General features: G+C 43.8%; 1 protein-coding gene across 1 annotated transcript in view; it reads left to right on the top strand.

Moving 5' to 3' along the window:
* The window catches only part of pllp (plasmolipin), a 37172-nt gene that overhangs the window by 16014 nt on the left and 3624 nt on the right, over positions 1–17534 (top strand). The window contains exons 2-3 of the mRNA XM_078544146.1: positions 14032–14208; positions 16360–16482. Coding sequence (XP_078400272.1) covers positions 14032–14208; positions 16360–16482 — 300 coding nt within the window. The remainder of the gene's footprint in view (positions 1–14031; positions 14209–16359; positions 16483–17534) is intronic.

Raw genomic sequence — 17534 nt, 5'->3', positions numbered from 1 at the left:
TTAAAAAGATATCTGCAACCTGTTGGAGATGCGACAGCCTGCAATGAACTATGTGAAGGGACAATGTTGTTCGGCATTAAATGGGTGGGCTCAAGTGACATGGCATCAGTCTATCTGGCATAATGAGTTTTATTTTAAGTCGCAGTTGAGTAAGTGTTCCAACGTCAGTGTACTTTGTCTGTCGCCATTGTAATGGAACTTTGTATAGCACTTCCAGTCATGCCTAAACTGGGAATTATTCAGTTGGAATTATCTCTATGGAAGGTCAGGAGCCCTTAAGTGGGTAGGTGACAGGGAAACTTTATCTTCACTACAGCTTGTCATCTTAGTAAGCATTTGTAAGCTCTTTAAACATTTGGCACAATAACCACTGATGTACCAATGATCAGTTCAATGCCACTACATAGGCCCACCTACTTTGCAAATCTGTTTGCTGTATTTGATCCACACTTCATTATCAACTGCATCTACAGAGTGTGTCTTATACATTCTGTGCAGAAGTCCCTCATTATATGGAGGAAGCTTGGAGAACAGATGCTGCACCTACATTGTAGCATTGCCATTGACCAATGTTGGCATGCAGTAATGTATATGAGGTGGCAGCATGTGCGCATTAACAAAGAAAGTAGCTCTTCCCCAACAGAACCCCAACCTGCAACCACTGGAGCTACAGTTTATAAAGCACCTTTATAAACTGTCCCAAGGTGCTTCACAAGACCATTAGCAAACAAAATTTGATATTCGGACAGGCTTACCCAAAAGGCTTTAAGCCCTTAGAGGAAAGGTTTAGGGAGAGAGTTCCATGGCAGTTGAAGGCACAGTATCAATGTTGAAGTAGTGAGAATCAGAAATGTGCAAGAGGCCAGAAATGGAGGACAGGCCTTCCCCAGTTAGGGAAGGAAGTAAGCAATCACAAAACTAAACTTGCTATTCAAATACGTGAACATTTCTGGGACAACTTTCTCATTAGAAAAGCAGTCGCAGGGACTGGTTGCCCCACTAATTTGCTTTTACCTGTTCCAAATCCAAAATTTGACCATAGACCTACGAGTCCCATAAGAGGGATTGAATTAGGTTCAGCATTTATGCTTTTAACTGAAGATCGAAGGACAATTTGGAAGATAACGCAATAAAAAATGGTATTATTAATATTAATGAATGCATCTGCAGCACAAGCACTTTATTTGGTTCTCAGGATGTGGTTAACATTACAATAATTGCCCATTCCTAGTTATCCTGGAACTTCCCATGCCATTTCATTGGGCATTAAGAACCCATCCTATTGAATGGGACTAGAATCACTTATAAGCCAGGCCAAGAATGAGTTGACAGGTTCCCTTCTCCACAACAATACAAGCGCTAGTACTTTTTATCCACAAAATATCAGACTTATTAAAAGTTCAATGTTGCAACTTACAATGTGGGGGATTTTCCACATCTGGGCTGTTAGTCTAGTACTATTTCTATCACGCACCTATATATACATCATCTACAAATAAACTACCTGTAAAATAGATGAGCTGTCTTCATCACACCAATCACTGAACTACAAAAGTTATTAATTACGTAAAACATTTGAAATATTTCAGTGTGCTAATAAGTCCAAATGATATTTGGAGCTCCAGAACACAGGCACTCTCAACCTCTTCAACATCGACTCCGGACCCCATGAAGTCTCATGGCATTAGGTTAAACGTGGGCAAGGAAACCTCCTGCTGATTACCAAGTACCACCCTCCCTCAGCTAATGAATCAGTGCTCCTCCAGGTTGAACACCACTTGGAGGAAGCACTGGGGGTGGCAAGGGCGCAGAATGTTCTCTGGGTGGGGGACTTCAATGTCCATCACCAAGAGTGGCTCGGTGGCACCACTATTGACCGAGCTGGCCGAGTCTTAAATGACATAGCTGCTAGACTGGGTCTGCGGAAGGTGGTGAGGGGACCAACAAGAGGGAAAAACATACTTGACCTCATCCTCACCAACCTGTCTGCCGCAGATGCATCTGTCCATGACCATATCGGTAGGAGTGACCACCACACAGTCGTTGCGGAGACAAAGCCCCGCCTTCACATTGAGGATACTCTCCATCGTGTTGTGTGGCACTACTACCATGGTAAATGGGATAGATTTCAAACAGATCCAGCAACTCAAGACTGGGCATCCATGAGGCAATGTGGGCCATCAGCAGCAGCAGAATTGTACTCAAACACAATCTGTTAGCTCATGGCCCATCATATCCCCCACTCTAACATTACCATCAAGCCAGGGGATCAACCCTAGTTCAATGAGGAATGCAGGAGGGCATGCCAGGAGCAGCGCCGGACATATGTAAAAATGAGGTGTCAACCTGGTGAAGCTATAAAATAGGACCACTTGCATGCCAAACAGCACAAGCAGCAAGTGATAGACAGAGCTAAGCGATCCCACAACTAACGGATCAGATCTAAGCTTTGCAGTCCTGCCACATCCAGTCGTGAATGGTGGTGGACAATTAAACAACTCACTGGAGGAGCTGGGTCCACAAATATCCCCATCCTCAATGATGGAGGAGCCGAACACATCAGTGCAAAAGGTAAGGCTGAAGCATTCACAACAATCTTCAGCCAAAGGTGCTGAGTAGATGATCCATCTTGGCCTCCTCCGGAGGTCCCCAGCATCACAGATGCCAGTCTTCAGCCAATTCGATTCACTCCATTTGATATCAAGAAACGGCTGAAGGCACTGGATACTTCAAAGGCTATGGCCCTGACAATATTGCGGCAATGGTACTGAAGATTTGTGCTCCAGAGCTTGCTGCACCCCGAGCCAAGCTGTTCCAGAACAGCTACAACACTGGCATCTACCTGGCTATGTGGAAAATTGCCCAGGTATGTCCTGTACACAAAAGCAGGACAAATCCAACCCGGCCAATTACCGTCCCATCAGTCTATTCTTGATCGTCAGTAAAGTAATGGAAGGGGTCATCAACAGTGTTATCAAGCAGCACTTGCTTTGCAATAACCTGTTCACTAATGCCCAATTTGGGTTCTGCCAGGGCCACTCAGCTCCTGACCTCATTACAGCCTTGGTTCAAACATGGACAAAAGAGCTGAACTCCCGAGGTGAGGTGAGAGTGACTGCCTTCGACATCAAGGCGGCATTTGACCGAGTGTGGCATCAAGGAGCCCTCACAAAGCTGGAATCAATGGTAATTAGGGGGGAAACTCTCCGCTGGTTGGGGTCATACCTTGCACAAAGGAAGAAGGTTGTGGTTGTTGGAGGTCAGTCATCTCAGCTCCAGGACATCATTGCAGGAGTTCTTTAGGGTGGTGTCCTTGGTCCAGCCATCTTCAGCTGCTTCATCAATGACCTTCCTTCCATCATAAGGTCAGAAGTTGGGATGTTCGCTGATGATTGTGCAATGTTCAGCACCATTCATGACTCCTCAGATCCTGAAGCAGTCCATGTCCAAATGCAGCAAGACCTGGACAATATCCAGACTTGGGCTGACAAGTGGCAAGTAACGTTTGCACCACACAAGTGTCAGGCAAGGACCGTCTCCAACAAGAGAAAATCCAACCATTGCTCCTTGATGTTCAATGGCATTACCATCACTGAATCCCCCACTATTAACATCCTGGGGGTTACCATTGACCAGAAGCTGAACTGGACTAGCCATATCAATACTGTGGCTACAAGAGCAGGTCAAGAGGCTAGGAATCATGAGATGAGTAACTCACCTCCTGACTCCCCAAAGCCTGTCCACCATCTACAAGGCACAAGTCAGGGGTGTGATGGAATACTTCCCACTTGCCTGGATGAGTGCAGCTCCCACAACATTCAAGAAGTTTGACACCGTCCAAGACAAAGCAGTCTGCTTGATTGGCACCACATCCACAAACATTCACTCCCTCCACCACCGACGCACAGTAGCAGCAGTGTGTACCATCTATAAGATGCACTGCAGGAATTCACCAAGGCTCCTTAGAAAGCATCTTTAAACCCACTACCACTACCACCTAGAAGGACAAGGGCAGCAGATAGATGGGAACACCACCACCTGGAAGTTCCCCTCCAAGTCACTCACCATCCTGACTTGGAAATATATCACCTTTCCTTCACTGTCACTGGGTTAAAATCCTGGAATTCTCTCCCTAACAGCAATGTGGGTGTACCTACAACACATGGACTGCAGCAGTTCAAGAAGGCAGCTCACCATCACCTTCTCAAGGGCAACTATGGATGGGCAATAAATGCTGGCCCTGCCAGCGAAGCCCATATCCCGTGAATGAATGAAAAAACTTTTTAAACTAATCTGCAGGACTTGTGCAAGCTTGAGCAGCATATGTTGAAATTGGGAAAACTGGTCACCCCAAGACAGCAGTGATGGGGATCGGGATTGGGAGGCGACATAATTGCTTCATGGAGGGAGTCCCTTGGTCATGGTCCCGTTGTGTGGGTGCGACTAATTTTGGATTTGGGCTTTTTAAATTTTACATTCATTATGGAGTGCCCAGTATTGGCCATTTTTCAATGTTTAAGGTGCAGTTGAGAGTTACACACCGCATTTTGAGCTTCAGTTTCTGAAACAATTGGGAAGAAAGTAAGAAGTTGTACTCTTTGTAGTGCTGTTCATCTCTTCAGGGCATCCAAAAGCCCTTCATAATCAGTACAGTACCTTTGTAAAGTGGTCATTGTTGTAAAGCAGATTAAAATGGCAGGGTTTTGCCAAGAAAGGCCAACAAAAGGTAATGGTGATTTTTGACACATGTGCGTCAGGCTGAGTGAGCCCAACAAGAATCACATTTAGCAGAAAAGGCAGAAGGAAAAGTAAAACTGGATGTGTTTTCTGCTTCTCTTGGATGAGGTGCTAAATCAAAGCTCCATTTGTCTCTTCTATTGTTTTCAGATGGAAATAAAAGATGCCATGATACAGAGCAGAATTCTCCAAGTGTCCTTTTCAACATCGTAATTAGAATAGATCAACTGGTCCTTTATTTCATTTGCTTTTTATTTGGAGGCTGGTGTGGAAACTAACTGGTTGCTGCTTTTGGCCTGTGTAACAAGTGATCTGTTTCAAAACAGCTCATTGGCTGTGTCACATATTGAGTTGTGATAATTTGCTATACAAATGCAAGTTCTGTCTTTCTAACAGGGTGGGGGTTCTGATTCCATGGTCGTAAAAGATACACACATGGGTCCTGAAGAAAAGATGAGGCTGGTAATGAGAAAATTCAACTCCCAAAGCAAATACTGTGCTTAGGGCGCTATTAATGCAGGGAGGGGCTTTGGTTCCTCACCAGCTTTGGACTTTAAGCTTTTTTGAGATGGTGTGACCAACAGACAAATAGTGGGTATTGGGGGTCCTAATTCTCTCTTTATATTGGACTTTTTGCTGAGCATGCAGGTCAACATTAACAATTCTGCAGAAAATTGAGTTTGACACAAAGATCACCTTACTGGTTTTCTTAATTTGTTAGAGTCTCAGAAACATCCTTCTCTATACGTTAGAATGCACACACTCCGAGATCCTGCTTCCTTACCATCACCACTCACTATCAACATATAGTGTAACTACAACTGTCCAGAGCTATTAATCTGTTGTGGTTGGTGCTGGAGAATTTGTACATGAGGGATGTGTGCTCTTTCACCACTGCACAGGAATGTACATATTGTTGAACAATGGATTAATTGAGGAAAGCCAGCATAGATTTGTCAAAGACTAATTGTGTTTAACCAACTTGATGGATTTTTTTGATGAAATACCCGAGATGGCTGATGTGGTTTATATGGATTTCCAAAAGGTATTTGATAAACTGCCATATAATAGACTTGCCAGCAAAGTTCAAGTCCATGGAATAAAAGGGACAGTGGCAGCACGGATACGAAGTTGGCTGTGTGCAGGAAACAGTAGTGGTGAACAGTTGTTTTTCAGCCTGGAGGAAGGTTATACACTAGGATTCCAGTCGGGTTGTACTAGGACCACTGCTTTTCTTAATCCGTATTAATGACCTAGACTTTCAAAATTTGCAGATCACACAAAACTTGATATTGTGAACGATGACGATAATATTGATAAACTTCAAGAGGACACGGACAGGTTGGTGGAATGGATAGAAAAGTGGCAGGTTTAATGCAGGGAAGTGTGAAGTGATACAGGTTGGTAGGAAAAACAAGGAGAGGCAATGTAAACTAAAGGGTACAATCCTAAAGGGGGTATACGTGACAAATCATTGAAGGTGGCAGAACAGGTTGAGTAAGTGATTAAAGAAGGCATACAGGATCCTGGGTTGTATAAATAGAGGCAGTGTGTTCAAAAGTAGGGAAGTTCTGATGACGAAAAGAGAGATGGCATTTGTATAGCACCTTTCAGAACCACCAGACGTCTCAAACCATAATGAAGTATTTTTGAAGTGTAGTCACTAATGTAGGAAATACAACAGCTAATTTGGGTACAGCAAATTTGTCCCACAAACGACAGTGTGGTAGTGTCCAGATAATCTGTTTTAGTGATGCTGATTGAGGGATAAATATTGGCAAAAACACTGGGATAACCTTGCTCTTCTTTGAAGCAGTGCATTGAGTTCTTTCATGTCCAACTGAAAGGGCAGACAGAGCCTGGATTTAACGTCTCATCCAAAGACAGCATCTCCTGCAGTGTAGCACTCCCTCAGTACTGCACTAGAACATCAGCCTTGATGTTTGCATTCAGGCCCTGAAGCAGGACTTGAACCCAGAACCTTGAGACTCGGCAGCAAGAGTGCTACCAACTGAACCATGGCTAATGCTGGGTGAACATTTCTAGAACTCTGGTTTGACTGTTACTGCAGTATCATGTTCAATTCTGGGCACTGGGCTTGAGAAAGGATGTGAAGTCTTTGGAGAGGAGTGTAGAAAAGATTTACAAGAAAGGCTCCAGTTAGTGACTTCAGTTTTGTGGATAGAATGGAGAAGCTGGGGTTGCTCTGCTATCAAATCTCCTCAAAGGAGAAGTGTTCAAAATCAGAAAGAATCTAGACAGGGTAGATAGAGAGAAACTGTTCCCGTTGGTGGAAGGACCGAGAAGCAGGGAACACTGATTTAAGGTGGTTAAGAACCAAAGGCGACAGGAGGAAAGTGCTTTGTGCAGAGAGTGCTTGGTTCTGGAACACACTACCTGACTCTGGTAGAGGCAGGTTCAATCATGGCTTTCAAAAATTGAATTGGATACGCACCTGGAGAGAGAGAACTTGCAGGGCTTAAGGAGAAGGGTGGGGGAGTGGAACCCGCTGAGTTGCTCTTGCAGTGAGCTGATATGGACATGGTGGGCCGAATAAACCACTTGAACCAGTCTATGATCCCAACACGGCATGAGTCTCACTCCAAAATTGAAACCTTATGGATGCCACAGGAAATATTATAGCTTCCACCGAAATCGTTTCAGACCACACGCCTGTTGTTCCTGTTGCCTCTCCCCAATACAGCTTGTTCTCATGTTGACTAGTTGAGAATTTGCAGCTTGCAATCGATTATTCTAAAGTCCATCAATAATGAGATGTGCAACTTCCTCAAATAACTATGAGGTGTCAGCTGTGGCTCAGTTCATAGCACCCTCGCCTTTGAATCAGAGGGTTGTGGGTTCATGTCCCACTCCCGGAAACCAAGAACTGTGATTGTACTCGAAAGAGTTGCAATCTGTGACTGTTGATAACTCGAAAGAGTTTCCTCAAATAACTAACACAATCAGGAAAATTGTTGGCTGCATTATGGAACAAAAACATAGAGCAGATAGAAAATGTGATTGATGTGGAGAATGAACCCAAGAAAGGGGCAGAGTGAACTGTACATAGTTTGTTTCTTCAGAGAGGAAGGGTACACTGCCCTCTGGTACCTCCATTCAAATGGCCATTATCCATGTGTGAACTTAGGTATTGAAGTGCTGGACATAACATTCTGCCCTCCCTGCTATCCACAGACTAGCACTTTGCAGCAGAGAATGGGAAGTGGGAAACTTGGTTGGCTTTTCACCTCTATTTGCCCATTAATGTCATGACCAATTGTAATGCTCCATACTGCTATCCTGGCTGAGATAACAGATTGGGGTCAGTTCCACACTTTACCAATTGATCCTGCTGCAGCCTGAGAAACAACAATACCTCAATGACATAGGATTACATTTCAAGAGACTTTTTGTAGTGACAAGGGAAGCTTATTGAGGCACATCATTCACTATGACAACACATTACAAGCCTAACAAAAATTGCAACACCCAGGCCATTGTTTTCACAGCAGTGGTTTGACAATAGTGGCAGGAGTGGAGGAGAAAGGATCAGTCCTTAAAACAACGAGGCACAAGAATCAAACTGTTCTTTCTGATCAATGATTTGCAAACACAAAATGCTTCATTAAGGCAATTTTTAAATTCATTCATTGGATGTGGGCGTCGCTGGCTAGGCCAGCATTTATTGCCCGTCTCTAGTTGTCCTTGAGAAGCTGGTGGTGAGCTGCCTTCTTGAACCCCTGCAGTCCATGTGGTGTAGGTACACCCACAGTGCTGTTAGGGAGGGAGTTCCCTGCGACAGTGAAGGAATGGCGATATAGTTCCAAATCAGAATGGTGTGTAGCTTGGAGGGGAACTTCCAGGTGGTGGTGTTCCCATGCATCTGCTGCCCTTATCCTTCTAGATGGTAGTGGTCGTGGGTTTGGTAGGTTCTGTCATAGGAGCCTTGATGAGTTCCTACAGTGCATCTTGTAAATGATACACACTGCTGCTACTGTGTGTCGGTGGTGGCGGAAGGAGCGAATGTTTGTGGATGTGGTGCCAATCAAGTGGGCTTTGTCCTGTATGTTGTCAAGCTTCTTGTGTTATTGGAGCTGCACTCATCCAGAGAAGTGGACAGTACTCCATCACTCTCCTGACTTGCGTCTTGTAGATGGTGGACAGGCTTTGGGGAGTCAGGAGGTGAGTTACTTGCCACAGGATTCCTAGCCTCTGATCTGCTCTTGTAGCCACAGTATTTATATGGCTAGTCCAGTTCAGTTTCTGGTCAATGGTAACCCCCAGGATGTTGATAGGAGGGATTCAGCAATGTTAATTCCATTGAATGCCAAGGGGCAATGTTTAGATTCCCTCTTGTTGGAGATGGTCATTGCCCGGCACTTGTGTGGCACGAGAGGAGGACCCTGGGACAGGCGGTCAGCAGTGCCTAGAGGATCTAGTCTATCTAGAGGATCTAGCATCTAGTCTATACTCAAGTAGGAGTAAGGGTAAAATAAAAGCAAGTGTACATATTCTATTCTATTTAGTTGAGATATCCCTGGGGAGCTCAGTCCTGTGATTTGCACATCCTGCGCTATGTGGGAAATACTAGACGCTCCTGGTGGTCTGGATGACCATGAGTACAGAAGGTGCCTCCGACTGGAGCAACTTGAGCTCCAGTTTTGGAGCCTGAGCTGCAGCTGGGGTTATTATGGTGCATTCACGAGTCTGAGAGGTTCATGGATAGTATGTTTCAGGATGTGGTCACCCCACAGCTTAAGGAAGTACAAGCAGAGAGAGAATGCAGGACTGCCAGACAGATGGGGACCAGGCAGGTAGCGAGGGAATCCTCCGAGTGCATCTCGTTCGCAAACCATTTTTTGGCTTTAGAAAATGGTGAGAGTGACGGTCCCTCTGTGGAGGCCAACCAGAGCCAAGGCCATGGCACTGTGGGAGGTCCAGCTCCTCCGGGGTGGTGCGGGGGGAGAAAGAAGTGTGGAAGGGCAATAGTGGTAGGGGATTCCTTAGTGAGGGGAGTAGACAGGCACTTCTGCGGCTGTAGACGTGACTCCAGGATGGTATGTTGCCTCGCGGGTGCCAGGGTCAAGGATGTCACGGAACAGCTGCAGGACATTCTGAAGGGGGAGGGTGAACAGCCAGAGGTTATGGTCCATGTTAGGACCAATGATATAGGAAGAAAGAGAAATGAGGTCCTGTAAGCAGACTTTAAGGAGTTAGTAGGAAATTGAAATGCAGGACTTCAAAGGTAGTAATCTCCGGATTATTCCCAGTGCCACGCAGTAGTGAGTTCAGGAACAGAAGGATAGAGCAGATGAACGTGTGGCTGGAGAGATAGTGTAGGAGGGAGGGCTTTAGATTCCTGGGCATTGGGACCGTTTCTGGGTCAGGTGGGACCTGTACAAGTTGGACGGGTTACATCTTAACAGGAATGTGACGAACATCCTCGTGGGGAGGTTTGCGAATTCTGTTGGGGTGGATTTAAACTAAATTGGCAGGGGGATGGGACCCTGAAAAGTAGTTCAGAGGGGAGAGAAGCTGAGATGGAATTAGAAGTTACAATGCTAGTAAGTGAGTCTGGAAGGCAGAGGAAACATAGGCTAGATAAGAAAGAAGTGAGTTTAGCAAGGCTAAATGGAATATATTTTAATGCAAGGAGTCTGAGCAATAAGACAGATGAGCTGAGGGCACAGATAGGCACGTGGGAGTATGATATCATAGCTATGACCGAGACTTGGCTAAAAGAAGGGCAGGATTGGCAGCTCAACATTCCTGGTTATAGGGTATTCAGATGAGATAGAGAGGGGGAAAGGAGGGGGTTTGCAATATTGATCAAGGAGTCAATTATAGCAGTGAGGAGGGATGATATCTTGGAAGGATCATCAAATGAGGCCATATGGGTAGAAGTAAAAAGCACAAAAGGGGCAAACATGCTGTTGGGTGTGTACTATAGGCCCCCAAGCAGGGAGAGATAGAGGATCAAATATGTAATCAAATTTCAGAGAAGTGCAAGAATAATAGGGCAGTAATAGTAGGGGATTTTAACTACCCAAATATTAACTGAGATAGTTTTAGTGTGCAAGGTAAGGAGGGAGCAAAATTCTTAAGTTGCATCCAGGAGAACATTTTAAGCCAGTGTGTAGAAAGTCCAAAAAGGGAGGGGGCAGTTCTGGACCTAATATTTGGAATTGCCCCGAGCAGGTGGAAGACGTATCAGTAGGGGAGCATTTTGGAGATAGTGACCATAACTCAGTTAGATTTAGGATAGTTATGGAAAAGGATAAAGTTGGGCCATGAATAAAAGTTCTAAACTGGGGAAAGGCTAATATTACCTAAGATGAGATACAATTTGGCCCAAGTGGACTGGGAGCAGCTACTTGCAGATAAAACTGTGTCAGAGCAGTGGGAGGCATTCAAGGAGGCAACAGCGACAGTACAGGGCAAATATGTTTCCGTAAAGACAAAGCGGGGGACCAAGTCTGGAGAACCCTGGATGTCAAGGGACATAAAGGTTAGGATTAAGAAAAAAAGAAAAGCTTATGGCAGATACTGAGGGCTCAATATGGCAGAGTCCTTAGAGGAGTATAAAAAGTGCAAAGGGGAACTTAAAAAGGAAATTAGGAAAGCTAAGAGAGTGCTTGAGAGAGCATTGGTGGGTAGAATAAAAGAAAACCCAAAGGGGATTTTTAAATATAGAAAGAACAAGAGAATAACTATCGAAAGAGTAGGGCCAATTAGGGACCATAGAGATAATGTGTGTGTGGACCCGGAAGACGTGGGTGCAATACTCAATGAATACTTTGCGTTGGTCTTCACAATGGAAAAGGACGTTGCAGATATAGACATCAGGGAGGAGGACTGTGAAATATTAGAGGAGATTAACATAAAGAGAGGAGGTACTAGCGGGTTTAGCGGCCTTAAAAATGGATAAATCCGCAGGCCCGGGTGAGATGTATCCCAGGCTGTTGAGGAAGACAAGGGGAGAGATACCAGGGACCCTAGCAGTAATTTTCAAATCCTCTCTGGCCACACGTGAGGTGCGAGAGGACTGCTAACGTTGTCCCATTATTGATAAAAGGGAGGAAGGGATAGACCAGGAAATTACAGGCCAGTCAGTCTAATCTTGGCAGTGGGGAAGATACTAGAAAGAATTCTGAGGGACAGAATATATCTGCACTTGAGAGACGTGGATTAATCAGGGATAGTCAGCATGGATTTGTTAAAGGAAGGTTATGTTTAACAAATTTGGTCGAATATTTTGAGGAGGTAACCATGAGTGGTGTTGAGGGTAATGCATTTGATGGGGGGTCTACATGGACTTTAGCAAGGCTTTTGATAAGGTCCCTCATGGCAGACTGGTCAAGAAAGTAAGAGCCCATGGGAACCAAGGCAAAGTGGCACGTTGGATCCAAAATTGGCTGAGAGGCAGGAAGCAGAGGGTGATGGTAGAGGGATGTTTCTGTGATTGGAAGTCTGTTTCCAGTGGGGTTCGGTGCTGGGGCCCTTGCTGTTTGTGGTGTACATAAATGATTTGGACTTAAATGTAGGAGGTATGATCAAGAAGTTTGCAGATGACACAAAAATTGGTTGGGTGGTAAATAGTGAGGAGGATGGCCGTAAACTGCAGGAGGATATCAATGGACTGGTCTGGTGGGCAGAGCAGTGGCAAAAGGAATTCAACCCGGAAAAGTGAGGTAATGCACTTGGAAAGGGCTAACAAGGCAAGGGATTATACAATGAATGGTAGGACCCTGGAAAGTACTGAAGATCATAGGGACTTTGGTGTGCATATCCACAGATCCCTGAAGATAGCAGGGCAGGTAGGGGCAGGTAGATAAGGTGGTTAAGAAGGCATTTGGGATACTTGCCTTTATTAGCTGAAGCATAGAATACAAGAGCAGGGAGGTTATGCTGGAACTGTATAAAATGCTAGTTAGGCCACAACTGGAGTACTGCGTGCAGTCCTGGTCACCACATTATAGGAAGGATGTGATTTCACTGGAGAGAATGCAGAGGAAATTTACCAGGATGCTGCCTGGTCTGGAGGGTCTGAGCTATGAGGAAAGATTGGATAGGCCGGGGTTGTTTTCTTTGGAGCAATGAAGGTTGAGATGGGACCTGATAGAGGTGTATAAGATTATGAGGGGCATAGATAGGATGGCTAGGAAGGCACTTTTTCCATTCGTAGAGGGGTCAATAACCAGGCGCATAGATTTAAGGTAAGAGGTAGAAGGCTAAGAGGGGAGTTGAGGAGAAATTGTTTCACCCAGAGGGTGGTGTGAGTCTGGAACTCACTGCCTGAAAGGGTGGTTGAGTCAGAAACTCTTGTAACATTTAAGGAGTATTTAGATATTCACTTGTGTTGCCATAGCCTCCGGGGCTATGGGCCAAGCGCTGGAAAATGGGATCAGTGTAGTCAGATCTTTGTTGACCGGCGTGGACACAATGGGCCGAATGGCCTCCTTCTGTGCTGTAGATGTCGATGAGTCTGAGAGTGGGGGTGGAGGACATCATGTGGGCCTCCAAAAGGCATTCCAGTGGTGAGTCACTGAACTCTTCTTGACTTTCAGGGCCATGTCTTCTGTGCAGCAGTCCTGGGCTGCAAGCACTGAGAATGGTATGTGCAGCTGCAGTTTAGATATGGCACTTGGAGTGAGGAAACGGTGAAATAATGGTGTGGTGGGCAATTCAGAGGTCGTCTACCAGCAAGACGGTGTGTTTCCTGTGGCTGTATAATTAATGAGGTGGGAAGCAGACAATACAGTGTGAAAACCAACCCTTGTATCTGATGGATAAAATGTCGTTTTTCCCGCCCGCTACTGCACTTAGTTGGGGTGGAATCATCCAGGATTTGCGCTGTCAGCTACGGCTCAGTGGTCGTGCTCTCCCTACTTGAGCTTGGAAGGCTCAATCCCATTCCAAAGACTTGAGCACATAATCCAGATTGAAAGCCCCAGTGCAGTACTGAGGGAATGCTGTACTGTTAGTGGTGCTACCTTTCAGACAAATCATTAATCCCAAGTGGATGTAAAAGATCTTGCGACACTGTTTTGATGAAAGCAAAATGGTGTTTCTCTCCAGTGTCCTGGCCAATATTGGAACCAACATCCCTCAAACAGATTATCTTGGTATTAGCTCATTGCTGTTTCTCAGAAGTTTGCTGTGTGGGAAGTGGCTGCGTGAAGTACAGCAGTGACTACATTTCAAAAAGGTACTAAGAAGCATTCAGGGGCATCCTGGGTGAAAGATGCTATATAAATGCAAGTTCTTTCTAAAGTTTTGTTTTATTCTGTGCAGGTTTTTGGCTTGTTGGTGTGGGCGCTGATTGCGGGTTCAAGCATCTCAAGTGGTGATGGTGCCTTTGGATGGGTGATCTTTGTGGCCATCTTCCTGTGGATACTCACCATTGTTATCTTCGTTTTCTACCTGTTGAGCCTGACGCCTAAACTGCCAATGGTGCCTTGGGCTCATCTGGTAGGTTTAATTTTTTTTTAAAAAAGCAGCAAATCAATCTGGTTCTGCAAGTGGGATCTGTGGCTACAATGGACAGGCAGCAAGTTGGCCAGCAATTTACACCAGTTTTTTCAGTTAATCAGCTCCTGAGATTAAACAACTCCACAATAGTAAAGCTGGTGTGTGATAGTATTCAGGCTAGAGCCATTCATTTCTCCATATAACTGTTTCTTTTTTTTTCTTTTCCGATTTTAAGGTAATTGTTAAAAAGCCAAGAAGCGATATGAGGAGAGATTTTGTTACACAAAAAAGATGATCTGAAATACAGTGCCTGAAATCATGGTGGAAGCAGATTCAATAGTAACTTTCGATAGAGAATTGGATGTGTACTTGGAGAGGAGAAAATTGCAGGGCTCTAGGGCAAAAGCAGAGCAGTGGGACTAATTGGATAGCTCTTACAAAGAGCCAACACAAGCACAATGGGCCAAATGGCCACCTTCTCTGCTTTAAGTTTCTCTGATTCTAAGTGATTTTTATTTTCTGTACTCGGGTTTATCATACCGTACCCGAAAAGCCATGTTAAATTTGTTGTTTCTTATTGTATTGTGGAGCTCAATACTCTGGGGTTTTCAACCTTGTGGTAGAGCAGAATTTGAGCCCTAGATGAATGAAGCCTTCTCATTTCAACTGCATTCCTTGATAACTTGTTTTCCTTCTCAAGTCTCAACACGGGCCATCCTTGGCTGAGGGAGTGGCTGGAGAATTTCACCACAACCCCATGTTGTTATAGCAATTGTCCTTGGTTATAGTTTAAAACACTGTGGTACATAACTTTTGTAGGATACCGAATATAAGGTGGGCTGTACACAGCACAAGTTTGATGGTGAGTGAATTTTACAAAGCAGCTCTTGAGTGGTCATGGAGATTGAATCTCAAGGGGGAATGCAGTTGGGCTTTTATAACCCGTGGAGCTGTACCAAGTGTTCTCCCACAGAGAGAGTTCAAGGTCTCATCAAATGGCAAAGTAGCCAATCTAATGAATTGGATTTTTGTACATCTCAAGTTGTTTTAGAAAGGCATCAAGCACAGGTTCTCAAAATAGAAGATTTCTCCCAGTAGATGAATTTCCTTTCCCCCTGAGATGAAATGTTACATCAACAGGAGTCAGAACCTGAAGCTTGCAGCTGAAAACATGAATTACTAAGAAAAAAACAGTGGGGCCCATAGAAATCTCAACATTAAAACTTTCCTGATTGCATCCCATATTGTGGGTCAAGGCCTGGATATACATTGCAGGCTGTGTTAGTCCAATTTCTAAATCCTCTGCAAGTCATTTAATACATAGGTGTAGAATGTAAAAGCTTACAACTATGTTTTAACCTTTCATAACTTTCCCAGAAGTGACCCTTCAATAGGTGTTAACCTCATTGGGACTATTGTCCTGTGCTATTGTCCAGTGTGGGTGCAGCCTTCAAAATGGCAAATTTCAGACTCAGGTCTGTACCTTTAACTCTGGATTTATTGAGAGAAGTTTCATTTTGAGATTTCCCTGAGACTCTCCTGCAGGATGGCTGATCTGTTAGATAATCAAAGCAGCATTAATATAACAAGGTATATGACTCTCTGTTTTGCCTTTCTACTGAAATAAAGACGAGAAGAAAATAATTTTTTTTTACATGACTGGAGGGTTGTTTCCCATTTTTTTTTGGTAAACCTTGGCTAAAAATGATGCTATAGGTTCAGGTTATGCTGAGTTAGCTGATCTGAGTTGGGACAACACGAGGCCGAATGGTGAAGATAAGGGGCATCACAGCCAAACCTAATCCTATGGTAGAACATTCTGTCATGGTTCATTTGGGAAAGGGTCATCTGTGAACACGTGCAGGAGGAGTTAGCACTTCATGAGATTAAAGGAGAACAACTGGGGAGGAAACATTCTTATAGTTGGAGTTTATTAAATAGTGACACTCCCCAGGACTTGAAAATCTTTGATTCCCTTAATCATCCCTGGAAAGCAGAGAGATTGGGATTTAACTGTAACTTGATGTAATTTTGCATTTGTAACAATACTCAGACATTCCTAGAATGATAAATAAATATGTTAAATATATTTATTGTGGTGACCTGCAGCTTGTGAGACAATCTCTTATGTATGTTCTTCATTCTCTGTAGAGTCTGTATTTTAACTTGGGTGCTACAGTTCTGTACTTAACTGCCTTCATTACCAATGCATCATCAGTTGACCCAACATCTATTAAAGGGTCTTACAAATACAACAACCGAGCAGCTGCCGCGGTGAGTGTTTTACATGTATTTTAAATTAACTTTTGCCTTTTCAAGTAAGTGGTGTTTTAAAAATCATACAATTTTAAATACTAAATATTTTAATTGTAAAATCTGAAATGTATAAAATACTCATTGCTGTTAATCTCGATAATTGAATACACAGCGCTTGTTCCTTTCTCACTCATGCAGAATCCAGCTGAATGGTCAGCATTTGAACTGGCTGAAAACTCTTAAATTATTTCTGACGTAGCTGTTTTGTAAAGCTGTTAAAGTGAACAGGAAATAACTGGTTATTTTCAGTTTTGATTGAGTCAGCAGGACCAGTCACACATGAGATTTGAAAGGAATTGGCTGTATTCCCTCTTGTAGCAAGATTCAAATTGGTACAATCTCTCCTGTATAAACCAGATGAAGCAACAAAGGTGCTAGAAACTTGATCACCTTGGCAGAAAGAACTTTGTGTGTGATTTATTTAACAAAGTCATTAATCTATTTTTTAATAAACTAATGGATGTTCATTACATGTAGCACACAGTAATCCTTTCTCCATTAGATGATTTAAACTTGAATATCCATTCAAGTTCTGAGTCAAAGATTCCTACTGGATATCTGAATATAAAGAGGCTTGTTTATTGTTATAATAAAAGCAAAACACTGCGGATGCTGGAAATCCGAAACAAAAATACCTGGAAAAACTCAGCAGGTCTGACAGCGTCTGCGGAGAGGAATACAGTTGACATTTTGAGTCCATATGACCCTTCATCAGAAGGGTTATTGTTATGCTCTGCTGTTGCCAGAACAGAACAATCCAAACTCTGTGGAATAATTATCCCTTAATATGCCATTTTGACCTGAAAATCTGAGCACAAAAATCAAAAGCGAGGCTTCTATATTGGTTGTTACGAATTGCAATAATCCTACTTTAAGAAATGGTATATATCAGGGGAACATATGAGCAGGAGTATAGGCCATTTGGCTCAGAAACTGCTTCACATTCTATTTGATTATGACTGATTTGTACCTTGATTCTGTTTACCTAACTTTTGATCCATATCCCTTAA

Source organism: Cetorhinus maximus, chromosome 6, assembly GCF_964194155.1.
Source record: "Cetorhinus maximus chromosome 6, sCetMax3.hap1.1, whole genome shotgun sequence".
NCBI lineage: Eukaryota > Metazoa > Chordata > Chondrichthyes > Lamniformes > Cetorhinidae > Cetorhinus > Cetorhinus maximus.
Note: the sequence above shows the minus strand (reverse complement) of the source record. Positions and strands in the feature narration are given on the sequence as shown.